This window comes from Lithobates pipiens, unplaced genomic scaffold (assembly GCF_037356315.1).
Source record: "Lithobates pipiens isolate NorthernLeopardFrog02 unplaced genomic scaffold, aLitPip1_a1.2 Scaffold_23, whole genome shotgun sequence".
NCBI lineage: Eukaryota > Metazoa > Chordata > Amphibia > Anura > Ranidae > Lithobates > Lithobates pipiens.
In genome coordinates, this window is record NW_027507785.1 from 309157549 (window position 1) to 309178345 (window position 20797).

Consider the following 20797-nt stretch of genomic DNA (forward strand, 5'->3'; position numbering starts at 1 on the left):
CAACAGCGGTGAGGATGTGGAACTCCCTTCCACTGTTTTAGATGTATTTCTTGGGAAACGCCATTAGAGAGATATTGAAAATGGTAGTGTGACCACACACACATAATATACAGTATCTCACAAGTGAGTACATCCCCCACATTTTTGTAAATATTTGTATATCTTTTCATGTGACAACACTGAAGAAATTACAATGTAAAGTACAATGTAAAGTAGTGAGTGTCCAGCTTGTATAACAGTGTAAATTTGTTGTCCCCTCAAAATGACTCAACACACAGCCATTAATGTCTAACCCACTGGCAACAAAAGTGAGTACACCCCTAAGTGAAAATGTCAATATTTTATGTGGCCACCATTATTTTCCAGAACTGCCTTAACCCTCCTGGTCATGGAGTTCACCAGAGATTCGCAGGTTGTCACTGGAGTCTCTTCCACTCCTCCATGACCACATCACAGAGCTGGTGGATGTTAGAGACCTTGCGCTCCTCAACCTTCAGTTTGAGGATGCCCCACAGATGCTCAATAGGGTTTAGGTCTGGAGACATGCTTGGTCAGTCCATCACCTTTACCCTCAGCTTCTTTAGCAAAGCAGTGGTCATCTTGGAGGTGTGTTTGAGGTCGTTATCATGTTGGAATACTGCCCTGTGGCCCAGTCTCTGAAGGGAGAGGATCATGCTCTGCTTCAGTATGTCACAGTACATGTTGGCATTCATGGTTCCCTCAATGATCTGTAGCTCCCCAGTGCCGGCAGCACTCATGCAGCCCCAGATCATGACACTCCCACCACCATGCTTGGCTGTAGGCAAGACACACTTGCCTTTGTATTCCTCACCTGGTTGTCACCATCTGAACCAAATAAGTTTATCTTGGTCTCATCAGACCACAGGACATGGTTCCAGTAATCCATGTCCTTAGTCTGCTTGTCTTCAGCAAACTGTTTGCAGGCTTTCTTGTGCATCATATTTAGAAGAGGCTTCCTTCTGGGATGACATCCATGCAGGCCGTTTTGAGGCAGTGTGCGGCGTATGGTCTGAGCACTGACAGGCTGACCCCCCCCCCCCACCCCTTCAACCAATGCTGGCAGCACTTGTACGTCTATTTCCCAAAGACAACCTCTGGATATGATGCTGAGCACGTGCACTCAACGTCTTTGGTCGACCATGGCAAGACCTGTTCTGAGTGGGACCTGTCCTGTTAAACCGCTGTATGGTCTTGACCATCGTGCTGCAGCTCAGTTTCAGGGTCTTGGCAATCTTCTTATAGCCTAAGCCATTTTTATTTAGAGCAGCAATTCTTCTTTTTTTTTTTTTTTTTTCAGATCCTCAGAGTTCTTTGCCATGGGGCGCCATGTTGAACTTCCAGTGACCAGTATGAGAGAGTGAGAGCGATAACACCAAATTTAACACACCTGCTCCCCATTCACACTTTACCTTGTAAGACTGAGTCACATGACACCGGGGAGGGGAAATGGCCAATTGAGCCCAATTTGGACATTTTCACTGAGTGGGGTGTACTCACTTTTGTTGCCAGCGGTTTAAACATTAATGGCTGTGTGTTATTTTGAGGGGACAGCAAATTTACACTGTTATACAAGCTGTACACTCACTACTTTACATTGTAGCCAAGTGTCATTTCTTCAGTGTTGTCACATGTAAAGATATAAAAAAAATAGTTGCAAAAATGTAAGGGGTGTACTCACTTTTGTGAGATACTGTATTTATTTCCACTCTCCCTCTCCCCAACCTTATCAACTATGTAACATGGGTTTGATTTGCCAGAACGGGAAGTTGGATTACACATTGAAAGCAGCATGGTTTCAAAAACGTTGGATTAAAGTGATTCTAAAGGCCATTACTTTTTCAAATTAAAACCTAAAAGTTGTTTCCCTGCTCTGTGCAAAGATCTTGCACAGAGCGGTCCCTTGCCACCTCCTCCTTCTCCTAAGTGCCCCCTCAGCAAGCCATGTGCTTAAGGGCACCCGTGCAGGCATGCTACAGAGTATGGCTGTGTGCATCCATAGACGCACACACCAGCGAGACACGCCCCTGCTCTCTCCTCACAGGAGCTCTAAAACCAAAAGCTGCTGCTAGGTACTAGCATCTAGATTGCGCTTTCAGCAGACTAGAGCTATCGCTCAAATGACATGCTATAGTTTTTCCTTTTTGCACCTGCCCCCTAGCAGCTACATAAAAGGATATGAAGAGATGGGCAGAGGAGCTGGACTGCCACAGACAGGAATTGGACCCGCTCCAGAAAAGGAGTCGGGAGGCAATTTTAAAGGCACATTTCAAGTTGAATAACCATTTTTGAAAAAGGAAAAAACTGCAAGCAAACATTTTAAAATACTTTGACTTTTGTATGCCTTTACCTGCAAGCCCCCCCTGTGACAAGGTCTCCTCAGCCATTCTCTACTGTATACTTAGGCTCAGTTTCCACTTGTGCAACTTGTCCTGCGACTTGGGACTGTAAAGTCCCATGACAAATCATACCCCATGATTTCTATTGAGTCTCATTCTTATCTGTGCGACTTCAAAGTAGTCCCTCTACTACTTTGGTCCCGCTTTGATGCAACTTGAGGTCCATAGACCTCAAGAGTACAGTCATTGCTTCAAGTTGCATCAAAATCGTGGCAAAATCCTGTCACTTTCAGGTCGCATTACTGGAAACCTAGGCTAATTGATGGGTTTGACTATACAAAAAAATTGGTTATTAAACTCCATTCTGTGTTCCAGTATTACAATAACTTTTTTTTCTTTGTATTGCAGAATGTTCTCATCTCCTTCTAGCACACAATGCTCCAGTCAAGGTAAAGAATGCCCAGGGCTGGAGCCCCTTGGCTGAAGCCATCAGCTATGGAGACAGACAGATGAGTAAGCACCTTTTTGTGTTTCTCTGAATTCGCGCAGCACGTTTAAGTTCTTCTGTCTTTTTTTTTTTTTTTTAACTAAATGGGAAAGACAAGTGGGCAGTTCAGGTCTTGGCTGCGGTTGTCTCGTCTTTATAAATGCTGATTGTAAAATAATGGCAGCCAGTGTCAGGTCTTCTTAATGCCGTCTGAAGCTTAGAAACTGCTGTAACTCTGCCAGGGTTTCTTCTTCCTTATCCCCTTTTTTTTTTATTTACTTGCTCCGATAACTAATGCATTTTGGATCAATACAATGACAAGACAGTATTTTGTTACATCTATATTCATCATTACACTGACTTCAATATACTAATGCCAATAATGGAAGTTTAAGTTCAGTCATTTTAAAAGAACAATCCACACAAATTATATATCGGTTTCTGGGTAGATGCAGTCGATTCTCCTACAATCTTGTGCATCTGCCTTTAGAAGTAAATTGCGCTACTTACGTTCCTGGCTCCGCCCAAATGTGTGCAGACTTTAGGAAGTCATATTGGATTTTTCTTAAAAGTGGTTTTAAAGCCTCCAAGCTTTATTTGTTGTTTTATTTTTTTTACCTTTTTAATGCATTCTGTGCATTAAAGTAAAAAAAAAACTTTGTGTCTAAGATCTCCCTAGCCCCTCCTTAAAATTACTTGAGTCTGAATTTGATCCAGTGTTGTGCACGAGAGCAGCGCCTCTCCTCTCTCTCCCTTCTCACTGGGCAGATTGAAAGCAGTAGGAGTCATTGCTGCTGTCAATCAAATTCTATTACGAGGGGGCATTACTGAGCCCTGCTGTGTTACGCAGCAAGCGGGGCTCGAGTGCGAGCCCGCATTAGTACCCCGCCCCCCCCCCCCCCCAACTTTAGCAAGTGTTTTGCTGTGGGGTACTCAAAGTGAGGAGAAGCCAGGAGCGCCAGCTGGGGACCTGTGAAGAGAAGGATAAGGGCTGCTCTGTGCAAAACCGGTAAGTATAAAAACCTTATTTAGAAAAAAAAAAAGGCCCCTGATCCTTTATGATCACTCCTAAAGAGCTCCATGAAGCATTCCTTGCAAAGCCAGACAACATTGTAGGTCATTGATTTAGGAGGCCAGCTGATTTTATATAGCAGCATCCCTTCCAGGTTTAGAACCAGTAGGTGGTGGGGCAGGTTGTCGCCTAATTTATTCAGTGTGACGGGGTCTGTGTAGCGTACACCACTGCCTTTTTATTCTCTTCTGCTATGCCCTGTCACTTCTGCTGCAATTGCCACCAAAATGTCAGAACCAGTGACAGTGCCCCCTCTATCATGCGGCATTACTTGTGCATAGTTTTTGATCACTAAAGCACTGTGCCATGTACATAGACTGTGTGCTTCTCCACATCTAGAAATGCCTGGCATTTTGCACTGTCAGCCACAGGAGATACTGGAGAGTTGAGTAATTAAGTTATCAGGGGGTGAGATTATATTGGATGGGGAAGCTCTTTAATCTAGACCAGATGGGGGGGCCAGATGTGGCACTTTGCTTACCTTTATCTAGCCCTTGAGGCACTATTCTTCCCACAGATGGCAGAGAGCAATGATGGGTTACTATTCCTCCCACTGATGCCAACTATGGTGCACTACTATTCCCCGCACTAATTCAATGATGGGGCATTATTTACGCTCATAAAAAAATATTACAACGCACACATACAAAAATTACATTTAACTCCTTTATTATTTATGCACTTTGAATGACAATTGCGCTGTCATGCAACACTGTACCCATATGAAATCTTTATCATTTTTATCACACAGGTGAAACTTTCTTTTGGTGGTATTTAATCGCCACTGGGTTTTAAATGTTTTGCTAAACAAACCCAAAAAGTTTTGGAATAAAAAAAAAAAAATCCCCCCCCCCCTTCTTTTTTTTTTTTTTTTTTTTTTTTTATAAAATTTTGCAAACAGGTAATCTTCCATTAATTTGCACTGATGGGGTGGCACTGATTGGCAGCATTAGTGGGCACTGTTGGGACTGCACTGATAGGCAGCATTAGTGGGCACTGTTGGGACTGCACAAGCTGGTTGTCGGCTCTCTTCTCCCTTCCTCACACGGTGAGGAAAGCAAAGCCGATAACTGGCTTGTGTTAACATCCATAATCGGCGATCATTGGACACAGCTGATCACGTGGTAAAAAGGGCCCATGTGATTGGCCCTTTACCCCGATCTGTGATCAGCTGAGTCTGTAGGACTCGGTGATCACAGAGCGCGCCACAGGGTGTATGCGGGCTGTGTAATCATGGGAGGACGTCAATAGACACTCTCCTGGGAAAGGAAGCCCGGGCTGTAACGGTCATTTGGCTATAGCGTGGATTGAAAGTAGTTAAAAGGCTAAAGGTGCTGTGTTTCACCTTCCACATCTACAATTAAGCCCTATCTAGGTGAAATGCATCAGAGGGTGTGGTTTATGGGAGGAGATTGAGCTGATGCTGATCCCTGGATCAGTGTTAGCTGATTGACCTGGACGGTGTGCGGCCCATTTTTTCTATATTTGATGTACACACTTCAGCTATGCTACTATTTACTAAACAAAATTCAGGAATACTAAAAATACGCCTGATCCCAGCGCTCTATGGAATATTTAAAAACAATAAATAAAATTACAATTAGGAGGTTATTCCTCACAAACCTACAGCAGCTGTTATAAATAAATTCGTAAAGCAAATTGTATACAATGTGGCTAATTAAAAATTCAGACACAAACAGCGCTAAATATATTAATATAAACACTTCAGACCTCAACTGTAGTTCATAAGGTTTAAAATAAATTTTACCACAATATTAAGTGTGTAACCTGTGGTTAATGCATTAAAACCCCACCGATCGCATTGAAAGCATTGCACTGATCACATGCAAACAATAGTCTGTAATTAGAGATTATAGAGGTGTCAGCAGAGAAGTGCAATCCACCGTAGAGATCAATTTCACCAGCAAGGGTTAACAATCCTACACCGTCACCGTATCCACCTTGTGCAATCCCCCATGGTTGGCTGCTTACCAGAACGGCACTGCAAACAGGCTTTGTTTGGTAGACACTTAAAGGGGTTGTAAAGGTAAATGTTTTTTCACCTTAATACATTCTATGCATTAAGGTGAAAAAACATCTGACACTGCCTGCGCCCCCACCCCCCCCCCCGTTTTACTTGCCTCACCCCTCGAAAGTCCCGCGCTCGTCCTCCGACGTCCTTTCCACCGTTCAGCCTGGCCGCTGATTGGCTGGAGTGGATGGATGGAAAGCAGCGCAGCCATTGGCTCGCGCTGCTGTCAATCACATCCACTGACGCCGGGGGGCGGGGCCGTGTGATACAGCGAGCGGCTATAGCTGCCGGCTGTATCACGGGGGAGCGTGCCCGCAGATGCTTCTCACCATGCGAGGGAGCTCGCATGAACGTGAGAAGCACCTGCGGGAGGAAGCCGAGACAGCCGCCGAGGGACCCCAGAAGAGCAGGTTCGGGGCCACTCTGTGCAAAATGAGCTGCACAGTGGAGGTAAGTATAACATGTTTAAAAAATAAATAAATTCACTTTACAATCCCTTTAAATTTCTCTGCTCCTCCTGGTCTCTTACTCCTCCGCACACCGACTAGAATCTCCTCATTAGGCGCAAACACGCAAGGATACACATGGAATCTGATATAGTGTTATACCCTTTATTACACTTTCACCCCCCCCCCCTTTACAAATTGCGCTTACATTGACCATAAGTTAAAATCGGCATAAAAAGCGTGTCAGCTCAGCAAAATGACAATCTCACCAACGGCTGTCTTTTCCTCTGCTCGATCCGCTGGATGAGTCCCGGGAAGCGTTCGCTGTGACCGACCGCAAACCTCGCATGGCCACGAGCTGACGCGTTTCGTGCTTACGTCTTCAGAGGGCTATTATTTAGGCTGGGGTAGGTTAACTTTAAATATGTATTAGATGTAAATGTAACTTTGTCATTAAAAAGACATATGCTGTTCTCTTGCTAGGTTGACGAGTAATGGTCATGTATTTGTTTTCCGTTTTACAACTACTGATGACCATCAGATCATTTTTAATGTTAATCCCTCTTACACCCTGTCATTGGTTTGGTTTTGTATATATGTGCACATCGGCAGATCAATAATGCAGCCAGGAGCCAACATGTTTTTTTGAGAAAAGCATGGCCTGTGATTGTATCATTCATATATTTCTGTTTTCAGTTACAGCACTGTTGAGAAAGCTGAAGCAGCAATCCAGGGAGAGTGTGGAGGAGAAGAGACCGCGCCTGTTAAATGCTCTGAAAGAGGTAAATCATAGAAGCATCTGTCAAAGGAGAAAAGGAGTTCAGGTGGTACCAAAAAATAGAGGGCTATGTTGGATCTGGTAAATGAGTGGATCCTAAATGTCTCTGAAGGGGTAAGAGAAATGTGTGTGCATACATTGAAGATGGCATGAAGAGAAATGTGCAATTACAAGGGACTTCTGTGTCCAGAAATGTTTTGGATTCTTCGAATTAGTTGCACAAAGCTAAAATAAAAGCATAATAAAAAAGACAGCAGACAGCCTTGTGTCTGGGAGTAGTCTGTGTCCTTACATTAAAGCTGATTTCTGGGGACAAAAAACGTTTACTCTTGCAATGAGCCCCCCCCCCCCCATCCCTGCTTGTTTTGTTTAGGGAAGGTTACATAAGGTGTTAAACTCTTCCCTTCCTTGCCCAGCCAGTTGCAAGTCCCTGACATCATCCCGTGCAGGACATAATGCGGAGAAGCAGCACAGTCGCATGAGTCACAGCCACTCACTGCAACAGAAGAGAAAATAGAAAATAATATGTTGGGCAGGAGAGTGGGTAGTGGAGAGGAGAAAAACTGAACTGTGGAAGCATCAATAGGCAAAGCATGCCGGGGAGACTCGCATGGCACATGCCCAGCGATGGTGAACATCATTTTCAGTGCAAACCAATACTGTATGAGATGGAATAACCCCTATTCAAGGTTCCAAGGGTCTCCCATCTGAACGTAGTTGGAGAAATGTGCACATAATGCATGGGTGGACCTAAGTAAAAGTGCGCAGGGTTGTGTAAGACACACAAAGTTTTATAGCACTGCCCACTGTTCCTTAACACTGATGTTGGGGACATAAAAAGCAGCTGAACCTCTTGTTTTCCCTACCCTCAACCTTAATTGCCAACAAGCCCTTAAAGTGGGAGTAAACTTGTGTCGGTCATTTTTACCTACAGGTAAGCTTATAATGAAGCTTACCTGTAGGTAAAATTAATTTCTCCTAAACTTGCACCATTTTAGGACTTATTCCCCAGAGCAGCAGCTGGTGATGCCACTGGCACATGCGTTTTGAAGGAACGGAATATAGTGCTGTTCCTTCAGAGGTCTGTGCCATAAACAGTGAGTACGCATGCGCAGGAGTGACACCATCACGGCTCTGCCAGTCAGATGGCTGCGGCCCGTGAAGATGGAAGCCCTGTCAGCGGTGACAGCTTGCTGCTTGGGGCTTTTATTTTAAGGCAAGTCTCATAATATACTAGTATGCGGCGCATACCAGCACATTATGACATTGACTTGCAGGGTGAAAATTTTCTTCTTTTCCTTTTTTTTTTTTTGTTATTTTTTTTTTTTTTATTCTAAAAAAATTAACTGCGCTCTTAAAGTGACATGTTAAATGTGCAAACATAAAACAAAATGTAATGGATAAAAAGTGATTGAAAGAAACATTATAGAAAGTAAAAAAGATGACGTCAGATTAGTGCTGAAACGCGACGGGAGGAGCAATGTGCTGACGGCGCTACTCAATTTACATTTGCACGGGCGTTTGTATTGTTTCCGGCCTAATTTTTTTATTGAATTTTGTATATGCTTTGCAAGTGATACTGCTTTTATATTTAAATAAACAACCATCTGGTTTTACCTATGGCGACTTTGTGTTTTTATTTTTTTATTTTTATTTTTCCTCTCCCCTGCCCTTTTTTTTCTTTCTGAGTTTACATCACCTCATTGCCACCTGTACTGTGTATGGGTCAATCACTTTTTATCCATTTATTTTGTTTTAGGTTTGCATATTTGGTTAACATGTCACTTTTAAGAGCGCATCTCATTTTATTTTATTTTTTATCTGTTGCTATTTGTGTGTATTTCACTTTGAGTTGCTGCTATAATTAGGTTTGTTTCCAGTGCAGTTTTCTTTTTTCTATGATTAAAAATAGATGTTATATATTTTCTCAAGCAGTGTATATACCTGAATTTTGACTTTGTAGCAGCCTCTGCCTGCAGTACGGCTTTTAAGTATAAAAGGTTTTCCATTCCCAGATTTTGTTTGTGTGATTATATATATATATATATATATATATATATATATATATATATATATATATATATATATATATATATATATTTATATTTAATATAATTTTTTTTTTTTTTTGTAAACATAATTGTCTTTCTGGTTTGTTTCCATCCACAGCTGGGAGATTTTTACCTAGAACTTCACTGGGATTTTCAAAGTTGGGGTAAGTTTTTGGGTATTGCCTTAACTGAAAGTCTAATGAAAGCTTAATATTTTCTGTTTTGTGTGATGGTTGTAAGTTGTATTAATAAAGCAGTTAAATAACAGTCCTCTGCCTAAAAGAGATGTATGATTTCTATAGGGAACCACTCTGGATCGTTCTTAGTGAAGGGTCACATTGCCCATCTGTAAGAGATCCTGGACACTTTGGTTGTGATGGGTATTGAGTTTAAAGTGCAGTTCCAACTCCAGACAAAACTTTGTTTTGGATGGAATAAGAAAGGGGTTATAAACTTATAACCCTTTTGTTGTTGCTGGAATGAGAACTGTACCTCAATGGCATCCAAAAATGTTTTTTGCAATAAATGGTTCAAGCATGGTAAATATTTAGTCAAGGCGTTTCAGGTGCTTAATTGGGGTAGACCAGGGGTGTCAAACTCCATTTCATTGCAGGCCGCATCAACATTATGGTTGCCCTTTTAAAGGCCGCTTGTATCTGTAAGACTATATAAATGTAGCTACTCTTTATCATCATAAATGATTGCCTCTGCATTCGATTTATTACTGGTTTTAGCAATAACCAAGAACTTAAGAGGTATAGGGCGGGTATAGACTGGGACATCTAATGCTCGCACTGCTGTAGCAGATGATGCAAGTCTGAAAAGGCGGGTCACGCACTGCTGGTATCATCCACAATAAACTTTATTGAAAACTTGCTCAGACAAAACCTGGTTCTGCCATTGTTCTCTCTCTGATCAGTCTCCAATAAAGCTTATTGTGGGTGATACCAGTGGTGTGTGACCCTTTTTCAACTGGCATAGAATTGTGTTGTTTTTGTAATCCTTATTCTTCAGCAGATGTCCAGAGCACCCCCCCCCCTTACATCAGATGTAAAGAGCCCCCCAACCCCCTTGCATCAGATGTAAAGAGTACACCCTCCTTAGGTTCTGCTGTTGCTGGGAAGCTGGTGGCAGAGCTAGAAAGCAGAAAGTGCAGGGTCGGAAGGAGGGCTGGAGTCTGCTGCTGAATGCTGAGACCAGGAGAGGTGGAGGCAAGGGGATGCTGTGGCTGCACAGAGGCGCAAAATCTATAGGAGTTCTGTCCTCTGCTGTCAACTGTTGAGATGGGGAGGTGCAGAGTTGAGCCTCACTGGCTGCATAAAGGAGTGCAGGATCTGGCAGAGGAGCTCTGTCTTCATCCTGGCCAGAACACATGAAGGTGCACAGAGGGCTGGATTCAGCCTGCAGGCCTTGTGTTGGACACATGTGGGGTAGAATCTCTGCAAGGCAGATTTCAAATGGCAGTTTTTAGTGTTGTGTGGTGCATTTTCAATTAATGCTATTAGATTAACCCGAAGGCACACTCCTGTACACATAGTTGCAGCAGTCTTGAGCCCCCATTTACACCTCAGTGGAGGCAAATAGAATTATAGGATTCATCTCTAGAGGGGCCAGCAGCAGGAGGAAGGAGGTCCTGATTCCCCTTTATAGAGCTTTAGTTAGACCCTACTTAGAATACTGTGTCCAGTTCTGTAGACCTCGCTTACAAAATGGCATTGATAAGATAAAACAAGTCCAGAGATGGGTAAAAAAATAGTGAAATGTCTAAGGGATAAAACGGATCCGCAGAAACTTCAGGAATTTAATATGTACAGTCTGAAGGAAAGCAGGGACAGGGGGAGACATGATTTGAAACCTTTAAAATGGGGGTAAACCCACTAAAAAAAAAAAAAAAAAAAAAAAAAAAAACGAACACCTGCAAGACAAAGACATAATGAGCTAGTATGCATAGCATACTAGCTCATTATGTAACACTTACCTGAGATCGAAGCCCTCGCCACGGTGCCTATACACCGCTCCGTCGGCCTACATATCTCCCGGGGTTACTTCCGGTTATCGTAGCTCCGGCCGTCACTCCCGTGCATGTGCGCTGTAACCTCACACTCTCATACGTGCCGTTGCATCAGTTTGTGTCAGTGCGCATGTGCTGATGACGTCGGCAAATACAGGGGATATCTCCTAAACCAGTGGTCATCAACCCTGTCCTCAAGGCCCACTAACAGGCCAGGTTTTAGGTATTACCTTGGGGAGATGCAGACTAGAATACTACAATCACTGAGCAGCAAATGATATCACCTGTGATGTATTTCAGTTATCTTGCAAACCTTGCCTGTTAGTGGGCCCTGAGGACAGGGTTGATGACCACTGTCCTAAACCGTGTGGGTTTAGGAGATATCCTGGGTAGCTACAGGTAAGCCTTTTTATAGGCTTGCCTGTAGCACAAAGTGGTCTGGTCTGTAAGAGTTTACAACCACTTTAACCATTTGCCGACAGCCTCACGCCGATGTACGTTGGCAGAAGGGCTTGTACAGGTAAGCTAACTTACCTGTACGTGGCCCTTTTTTAAGAGGCGACCAGCAGGCTCGCGCGCGCCAACGGCAAGCACCATGAATCGGGTCGCGGGTCCCGTGGACTCGATCACCGCAGAGATACCTACGATCACCTCACAGAGAGGAAGAACGGGGAGATGCTAATGTAAACAAGCATCTCCCCGTTCTGCCTAGACAGTGTCACTGGTCTCTGCTCCCTGTGATCGGGAGCAGAGATCAGTGACGTGTCACATGTAGCCATGCCCCCCCACAGAATTACTCCCCAGGACACAACCCCTACACTGCCCCCTAGTGGTTAACTCATTCACTGCCAGTGTCAGTTACACAGGAATCACTGCATTTGTATAGCACTGATTGCTGTATAAATGGCTGGTCCCAAAAATATGTCCGATGTGTCCGCCATTATGTCTCAGTCACGATAAAAAATTTTGATTGCCGCCATTACTAGTAAAAAATAAAAAAATAAATTAATGAATAAAAATGCCATAAAACTATCCCCTAGTTTGTAAACGCTATAACTTTTGCTCAAACCAATCAATAAAAGCTTATTACGATATTTTTGGTAAAAAAAAAAAAAAGTAGAAGAAAAGGATTTTTGTTTTTGGGGGATATATATTATAGCAAAATGTAAAAGTGTTTTTTTTTTTTTTTTTTTTTTTTTAAATTGTTGCGCTTTTGTTGTTTGTTTGGGAGCCATGTGGCATGGCCGCGCAATTGTCAGTTAAAGCGACACCGTGCCGAAAAAAGTGCTCTGGTCAGGAAGGAGGTAAATTCTTCCAGGGCTGAAGTGGTTAAAGCGGAGGTCCACCCTAAAGTGGACCTTCCGCTCATCGGAACCCTCCCCCCCCCTCCGGCGCCACAATTGGCACCTTTCAGGGGGGAGGGGGTGGGGGGTGCAGATACCTGTACAGTACAGGTATCTGCACCCACTTCCAGGATAGCTCTCTGCGGAAAGGGGCGTAGATTACGCCCCTTTCCGCAAGTGCCCGCCCCTTTCCGCAAGTGCCCCGCTGCCTGCTGGGAAACGCACAGATCCCAGAGGCAGCGGGGACCGTCCTTATTGCGCAGCGCAACTCGCGCATGCGCAGTAGGGAACCGGGAAATGAAGCCGAAAGGCTCCATTTCCTGATTCCCATACCCAAGATGGCGGCGGCAGGACCCAAGAGACGATCTAGAGATCGGCTTCGGGTGCCGACATTGCGGGCGCGCTGGGCGGGTAAGTGTCACTATTTTAAAAGTCAGCAGCTGCAGTATTTGTAGCTGCTGGCTTTTAAAAAAAAAAAAAACGCGGAGTCCCGGCGGACTCCCGCTTTAAATACGTTAAGGGGGTGAGTAAGGTTCAGGAGGGCAGTATCTTCAATATGAAGCCAAGATGAAGAACACGGCTCAATCTAGCAGGAGGAAAGTTCAAAACTAATCTTAGAAAGTATTTTTACCAAAAGAGTAGTTGATGCTTGGAACAGACTTCAGAAGAGGTAGCGAGTCCGTCAACAGTAAGTCGATTGAAATATGCTCAGGACAAACATAGATCTATACTCGGCCAAAAAATTGTTTAAAAAAAAAATTAAAAGTATTTAAGAGAAAAAAAAGGGGCTTGAACCACTTTAAAAAAAAAAAAAAAAAATGGGTGTCACTCTTCTGTTTCTATAAACCATAAAATATGTAGCGCTTGCATTCATAACAAATGTGCCGTTAGACCTCATTCACGTTGAATGCAGCTTTGAAATCGTGTGACTTCAGCTAAAATTGTACAATTTCAAAGCTACGTTTCAGTAAAGATATCTATGCAAATCGTACCTGAAATCGCCAAAAGTAGTGCAGGAACTACTTTTGTCGAATCGATGCATTACCGCAAAGTTGGTGTCGCACCAATTTGAACAGTGCCATTGCCATTGCCGACTTGGGTCAAATTTCAGGATAAGTCGCTCCAATGTGAATGAGGGATAAATATCCACTTAGTGATGACCATGATACAGTGTTGCATATGAGTGTGGGACACTATAGATTTTTCAATCTACAAAGAATTGTCAAATTCATTCTTCATTGGCTTTTTTTTTTTTTTTTTAGCAGAAGAGCAAGTGCAAAACGCCATTTAATACATTTTTAATATTTAAACTAAACTCATCCATCCATCTATGTCTCCATGCTTTATTTTGCAGAAAATCGCTTTCAGCAACACCCCCCGGCACTTCTAGCCATAGCCACCTTCAGTAAAGGCAGATGATCTTGGAATCCATCTGTCCTTTAGCTGAGGCATGTAGGCAGGAGGGTGTACTTGGCTGAGACAGCCCCTCCTCCCCTCTTCTAGATGAAATGAAAAAATGCCCAATGAAGACTCCTAAGATGTGAGACCTCATTTTGGCCTAAACCAGAAACTAGGAAGTAACTGAAGAAATGTTAAACAGTCAAAAAATACATAGAATATATTCCTTCCTCTCTATTTACTAGGGCTAGCAGCATCAGGATTCAAATGGTTATTGTTAATTGAGAGAGTTTAGATGTGCTTCATCCTAAAAAACTCACCCTTTTTATACCTGATCACCTAAAGGTAACCAATCCAATGCTCATGTATTTTAGCGGTGGATTCCTTTTTTAGTTATATAATTTTTAGATTTTCATCCTCCTCCATTTCACTCCTTTTTTTCACAAAAAATGTGTGTGTATATATGTATATGTGTATATATATATATATATATATATATATATATATAAATTTTTATTAATTTTTTTGTAGCAGTTGATTGTGTGTGCCCCCCCAAGTAGAAGGGATGAGTAATAGCATGACATTTGTTTTATTTTGTGTTGGATAAATATACCGATCTTGCTTGAACCTTTTATTAGAATGAACATTTTTGGACCTCATTGGTGCCATCTGGTGTGGCTTGTTCTTGCCTCATCCTCCCAGTTCTAGTCTGAAACAGCACTTGGAGCCCTTCTGTTTTGTGGGAGCTGCCAACATAATTTCAACACGCCACCATCTCTTTTCACTTGGTTGGAATACAAGACCACCTTGGGGATCCAGCATCACCCTTCCTTCCTTCTCTCAAGTGTTTTTTTTATTTCTGCATGAAGGTAAAAAAAAGCTTTTGTGATCTGACAGGGCAAACCCTACCTGCCAGAACACCCCAATCAGCGCTCTCTGCCATTGGCTGTGAGCACTGATCAGGAGTCGGTCGGCTGTTGATTTTCCAGCATGCACATCCAACATGCATACACACGGGCAGAATGTCGGCTTTTTTTTTTTTTTAATTTGCAAATGTCTCCCGACATTCTGCCCTTGTGAAGAGGTGGAACCGCTCCAGGTAATGAACTGAGAGCGACGCCCTCCTCGGTGTGGAAATTACAGGTGCTGGCTCGGCACAAGCAATAGTGAAGAAAAGGAATCTGGACAGCCGCACTCCAATATAAGCCTTTATGGTAGCAGATAGTCAAAGTTCATGTAACAGCAGAAGCAGGGTAAGACAGCCGACACGTTTCACAACATCATCATTGCTTAACCACTTCCAGCCATGGAAAATTTGGCTGCTGAATGACCAGGCCATTTTTTGCGATTTCAGCACTGCTTCACTTTAACTGACAATTGCGTGGCTGCGCGACGCTGTACCCAAAAACATTTTTTTCTCAGTTTTTAGGCCGATATATATTCTTCTACGTATTTAAAAAAAAAAAAAATGCAATAAGCATATATTGATTGGTTTGTGCAAAAGTTATAGCGTCTACAAAATAGGGGATAGATTTATAGCATTTATTTTTTAACTAGTAATGGTGGCGATCTGCAATTTTTGTCAGGATTGCAACATTATGACGGATACATTGGACACTTTTGACACATTTTTGCGACCGTTGGCATTTATACAGTGATCAGTGCTATAAAATGCACTGATTACCAGGGGTTAACACTAGGGAGTGATCAAGGGGGGTTAACTTCTTCCCTATGTGCCCCTCTAACTGTAGGGGGAGGGGACTGACCTAGAGGAAGTGACGGGTTGTGGTTCCTAGCGAATAAGAACCCTTGATCTGTCATGCCTCACAGAACAGGGATTTGTGTGTTTTATATATATATATATATATATATATATATATATATATATATATATATATATATATATATATATATATATATATACACATACACATACACATACACATACACACACACACACACACACACACACACACACACACACACACACACACACACACACACACCCCCCCCCACACACACACCTGCTATTCCGATCCCATGAGCCAACTTATAGCTACGACGGCTTGCAGGATTGTGCCGACTTGCCACAGTAAAATGACGGCGGCTGGTCAGCAGTCGATTAATCCTGATGTTGTGAAACGCGTCGGCTGTCTTACCCTGCTTCTGCTGTTACATGGACTTTAACTATCTGCTACAATAACGGTTTGTATTGGAGTGCGGCTGTCCAGATGCCTTTTTGTTCGTTCTGCCCTTGTGTATGGAGCCTAACCCCTGGATAAGATGGGAGGGAAGGACTCTGCGTGTCCAGAAGACATTTAAAAAAGGTAAGTATAAGGTGTAGAGGGTGAAATTGGGCTTGAACTACTCATAGGTTCAGAATATGCTAGCTGTTTAACTCTGGCTCTTCATAATCATTAAATACCATATCTTTCTGTTCAGTGCCTTTACTATCCCGTATCCTGCCTTCCGATGCATGCAAGATCCATAAACAAGGTATTAATATCAGGTGTGTGTCCATCTTTTATTCTTGGGCTGAGTGAGGTATATTTTGTCATTAACATCGTCTTCCTAATCTTAACACCTTTTAACATACATGGTTTATTAATCTTGATATTTGGTGATTGACTTTGGGGTGTCCTTTATTAGAACATGTGCTTCTCCAGAGAAGGACCCCCCTGGGGTCACCTTATCTCAAGTGCTGCATGATTTGTATACAGTGCCAGTACCCTGTAAATGATTATTACTTTGCAAATAATCTTTGTGTTCTAAGTAACTAAAAATGATCAGATCTGTTTTGAGCTTTTGGTTTGCTAAGCTAATACCTGGAAAAAAAACCTTGAGTCTGACAGGTGCCCTCTGGGGTACATGTGATATTCAGAAGCAGAGATTTGTGTAAAGTGTCAGTGTTAAGCCTTGCTGGGTTGGATAAATAATAAAGAATTCAAGGGCTGAAAACGTGGCTACAACCTTTCCTGGAAGAAATGTTCCTCTGGCATCCCTCCACTACTGCTTGCATACTCAAAAACCTAGACCATGACTGAAAGGTAAAATGTTTGGATTGGCTGAGCCCCTCAACAGATCTCGTGGCCATAAGAATAGGCCACATGAATAGCATTACAGGTTGATTCACTAAAGGAAAATGGCATGTGCAGTTGTACCCAGGAAGGGCATTTGCTTCAGAGCTTGGTAAATGCAGTGAAGCTTCACTTGGCAAAAAATACCAAATCATAAGCAAGGGGAAAAAAAACTTTTTTTTGCTTGCGTTGGATTGGATCAATGGTCTCCAAACTGCTTCCTGCGGGCCAGATGTGGTTCTTGGGGCACTATTCCTCCCACTGATATCGGGCACTATTTCTTCCACTGACACAAATGCTGTGGCAAACCCTCTCCCTCTGAAACAAACAACGGGGCACTATTACTTGCGTTGTACAAAAACCAACCATGTGTTCCAAGCACTTAAAGCTCATATGTGAATAAGGAAGGTGGTGGGGACCTGGGCTGAACCTATGCAGCTGTCAAAATAGTTCTGGAAAATGTGGCACACACACACAGCGCAACCAAGACAGTGCTCGGAGCCCTGGGTGGTCACTGTTGAATGTTTGGACTGTGCGGATTAGGAACCTAAAGGAACCCAAACCAATCCATGAGTAAAAATTACTTCAGTTCATTGCCCGCAACATTGGGCGGTAAATAAAAGCTTAAACGCTAACGATACCAAACTGGTGTCCTTGGGCGTTTGATGGGCTAGGATCATCCAGCGCTGAGAGAGGCGCCAATAAACCAAGCCCTTGTAAATGGAACTTGATTCCTCAGGAAGCCAGGCCAGGGCTCGCCGGCGTGCTTGGATGACGTCACTGCAGGCCAACGGGCGGAAGCAGGGAGACCAATATGGATGCCTCAGAGAGCCATCAGTGCCCAGGGACCCCAGTTTGGCATTGTTGGCTTTTAACTTTTTATTTACCTACCCATGTTGTGGGCAATAAACTAACATGAATTTTACTCATGGATTGGTTTGGGTTCCTTCAGATTCTTATTCCCCACAGTCCATACATTCAACAGTGACCACTTAGAGCTCCGAGCGCGGTCTAAGTTGTATAAATTCCTTGCCTTGACACCAACAGTTGGGGTACTATTCCTCTTACTGATGCAAAAAATGCACTACTTTCCCCTTTACAGCCGCTAACAATAGACATTTATTCCTCCCATTAATACCAATGATATTTCCGCTGACACCAGTGATGGAGTACTCACCAGACCTGAGACATGGTTCACTCCCCCTGACACTGGGGCATTAACTACTCCCACTGACCAGTCTGGCCCCCCTAAACTTTGACCGTAAACTATCCCTTTGTTTAGAAAGTTTGAAGAACTCTAGATTGGATTATGGAAGTTGGCAAAGCTCCCCCCCCCGTTTACTAAGTTCTGGAGAAACTCCCCTTGCAAAGTGCACAGTCTGTTTTGCCTTTAGTAACTCCACCCTACTGTGTGGTGTGAACCCTAACTGAATGAAATTTAGTTTGCAGCCACTTCTGGGGTGTTCCTTAGGGAGGGTTTCCTGATGGAGACAATAGTGGACCGCGCCAGTGTAATATGTGCTGAAATGGCCACTTGTATTCCATGGGAAGACAGGGAGAGAGTTTTGTCATCCATTTTAACAGGAAATACCAAACAAGGGCCTGGCAAGATCACCAGAGGGTTTAATGAAACCTGCATATTAAAAAAAAAAAAAAAAATGTAATATTTTAATTTTCTACAAAACTTCAACAATTTCACAGTGTATGTATAAATTAAAGCAAAACTTTGTTTTAAAAAGTTAGGATATATTGAGCCCTATAAGTGTTTGTTGTGGTCTGTTCCTTCTTGGTTGATTAACATTCCACTTGTCCTGGTGGCCATCACTGAAACAAAAATAGGTGGGAATGTTAAAGTTGTCACGATGGTAAGAGTAATTCTTCCAGTGGGGATAAATGTTCCAATGACACTTGTTTTAAAAGGGAAATTCCCCTAACTGTAATCTGAGTCTGATATTTACCAGATTCACCCTTTAATAAATATATCTCCTCTAATGGTGTGTGTATACAGTATATCTCCTCTAATGGTGTGTATATATCTTCTGTTATTCTCAGTGGATTAGATATTTTGCTACCTAACCATATAGTTGGTTATTTATATTTACCACTGCATAGAGATATTTAAGATTAAATTGCCTTTTTTTTTTTTTTTAAACAACATATTAAGTACGGTAAATTATACACCACACTTTTATTTTTATTTTTTTAAGGTTATTAATCGAAACAATCAGCCAACTAATCGATTTATGAAAATAATGGTTAGTTGCAGCCCTAGTTTACATCAGCTGGTCAGGTGCTGCCACCACCATTGCCTGTAAGGCAACCCAGCAGTGTAGCCTTTCGGCTTCACAGCCGTGCCCCTACTGCGCATGCGCAAAGGTACCCACTCCCCCCAACCCCAGTGCAGTGGGGGCGTGTCAGGAAAAGTCTGATCATTGGAGGAGAGCAGGCTGAGTTCCCAGCACAGCTAGAGAACTGACCATGGTGTGTTCTGCTTAATGTGGTCGATTTTTTAATAGGAAAGCAGAGAGACTGGCAGGAACACCAGGGATTTTACAGAAAGGAAGCAATATGAAGATAACAGGGTACTTTATCATACAAGTACATGGTACATCAGGCATATATCAGGAATAGAAATGTTAGGGTAACAAATGCTTTAAGCTAACCATACACTATACAATCGGATTGTACAATCTCCTTTAAGACCTACCATCAACTATGTAATGTTAGGACCTTTTGGATTTCTTGTTTGTCCTTAGTTTTGGTAAATTTAAATGATTTGACAATCATATTGTAGTGTGTATGGCCGCCCTTACATGGAACTGAACATTCTCCAGGTAGAAAAAGATGCAGGTCCTAAATAACTTGCAGCGGCTTCTAATGCACACTGTGAGAAGCTCTCGGTGTGCAGTGAAATTACAGTAAGCCATTTCAGTCCATGAGAGGAAGCTGTACAACTGTGCAAGACTGAAGGTAAGGCCAGAGTTCTGTTTTTAAGCATTCCGGCAATTAATCCTTCCCAGTAACGCTGCTGCTTGTTAACATATTTTAGAGATATATATATATATATATATATATATATATATATATATATATATATATATATATATATATATATATATATATATATATATATATATATATATATATATTGTGAAAAACCTCCACAATGTCCTTTTCAGATTACCCAACTATTAAATAATCTGTTTTACCGGAGTAGCTGCGAGGCCGGACCGACCCCCCCAAGAACCAGCTTGTGTTGAAATATAATAAACATATCAAGCAGTGTGACGTATGGACATCTGTTACGGCTTTTACACACTTGAAGTGGGGAGCGCTTCTGGGCTCTGCGTTCATCCCAGCTGACGGAAAATGCAGAAACCTTCAGTGTATTTCCACTTTGCAGCCAAACGCCTACTTTATATTTTAAAATCTGTTCCCATTCATACAGAGTAACTTAAAGTAGAAATAAACCTATTGGTTTCCCAAAATAGTTACAGTTAAGGCATGCTGTCACATTTGGTTGTGCACTCAACCAAACTGTGAAGCCATTAGATGACTGGTGTCATAACCGGTCACTCATGAGATAGAGAGATATATATATATATATATATATATATATATGAGATAGAGATATATATATATATATATATATATATATATATATAATCTCTATCTCTATTAAAATTAGGGCTGTTACTGATTAAAATTTTCATGTTAGATTTAATCTTTTTTTTGTTTTGTTTTT

General features: G+C 42.3%; 1 protein-coding gene across 1 annotated transcript in view; it reads left to right on the forward strand.

Annotated features, from left to right (window-relative positions):
• The window catches only part of ANKRD13C (ankyrin repeat domain 13C), a 62802-nt gene that overhangs the window by 17588 nt on the left and 24417 nt on the right, over positions 1-20797 (forward strand). Inside the window, exons 3-6 of the mRNA XM_077450484.1 lie at positions 2766-2870; positions 7091-7176; positions 9342-9387; positions 16418-16484. Of these exons, the coding sequence (XP_077306610.1) occupies positions 2766-2870; positions 7091-7176; positions 9342-9387; positions 16418-16484 (304 nt within the window). The remainder of the gene's footprint in view (positions 1-2765; positions 2871-7090; positions 7177-9341; positions 9388-16417; positions 16485-20797) is intronic.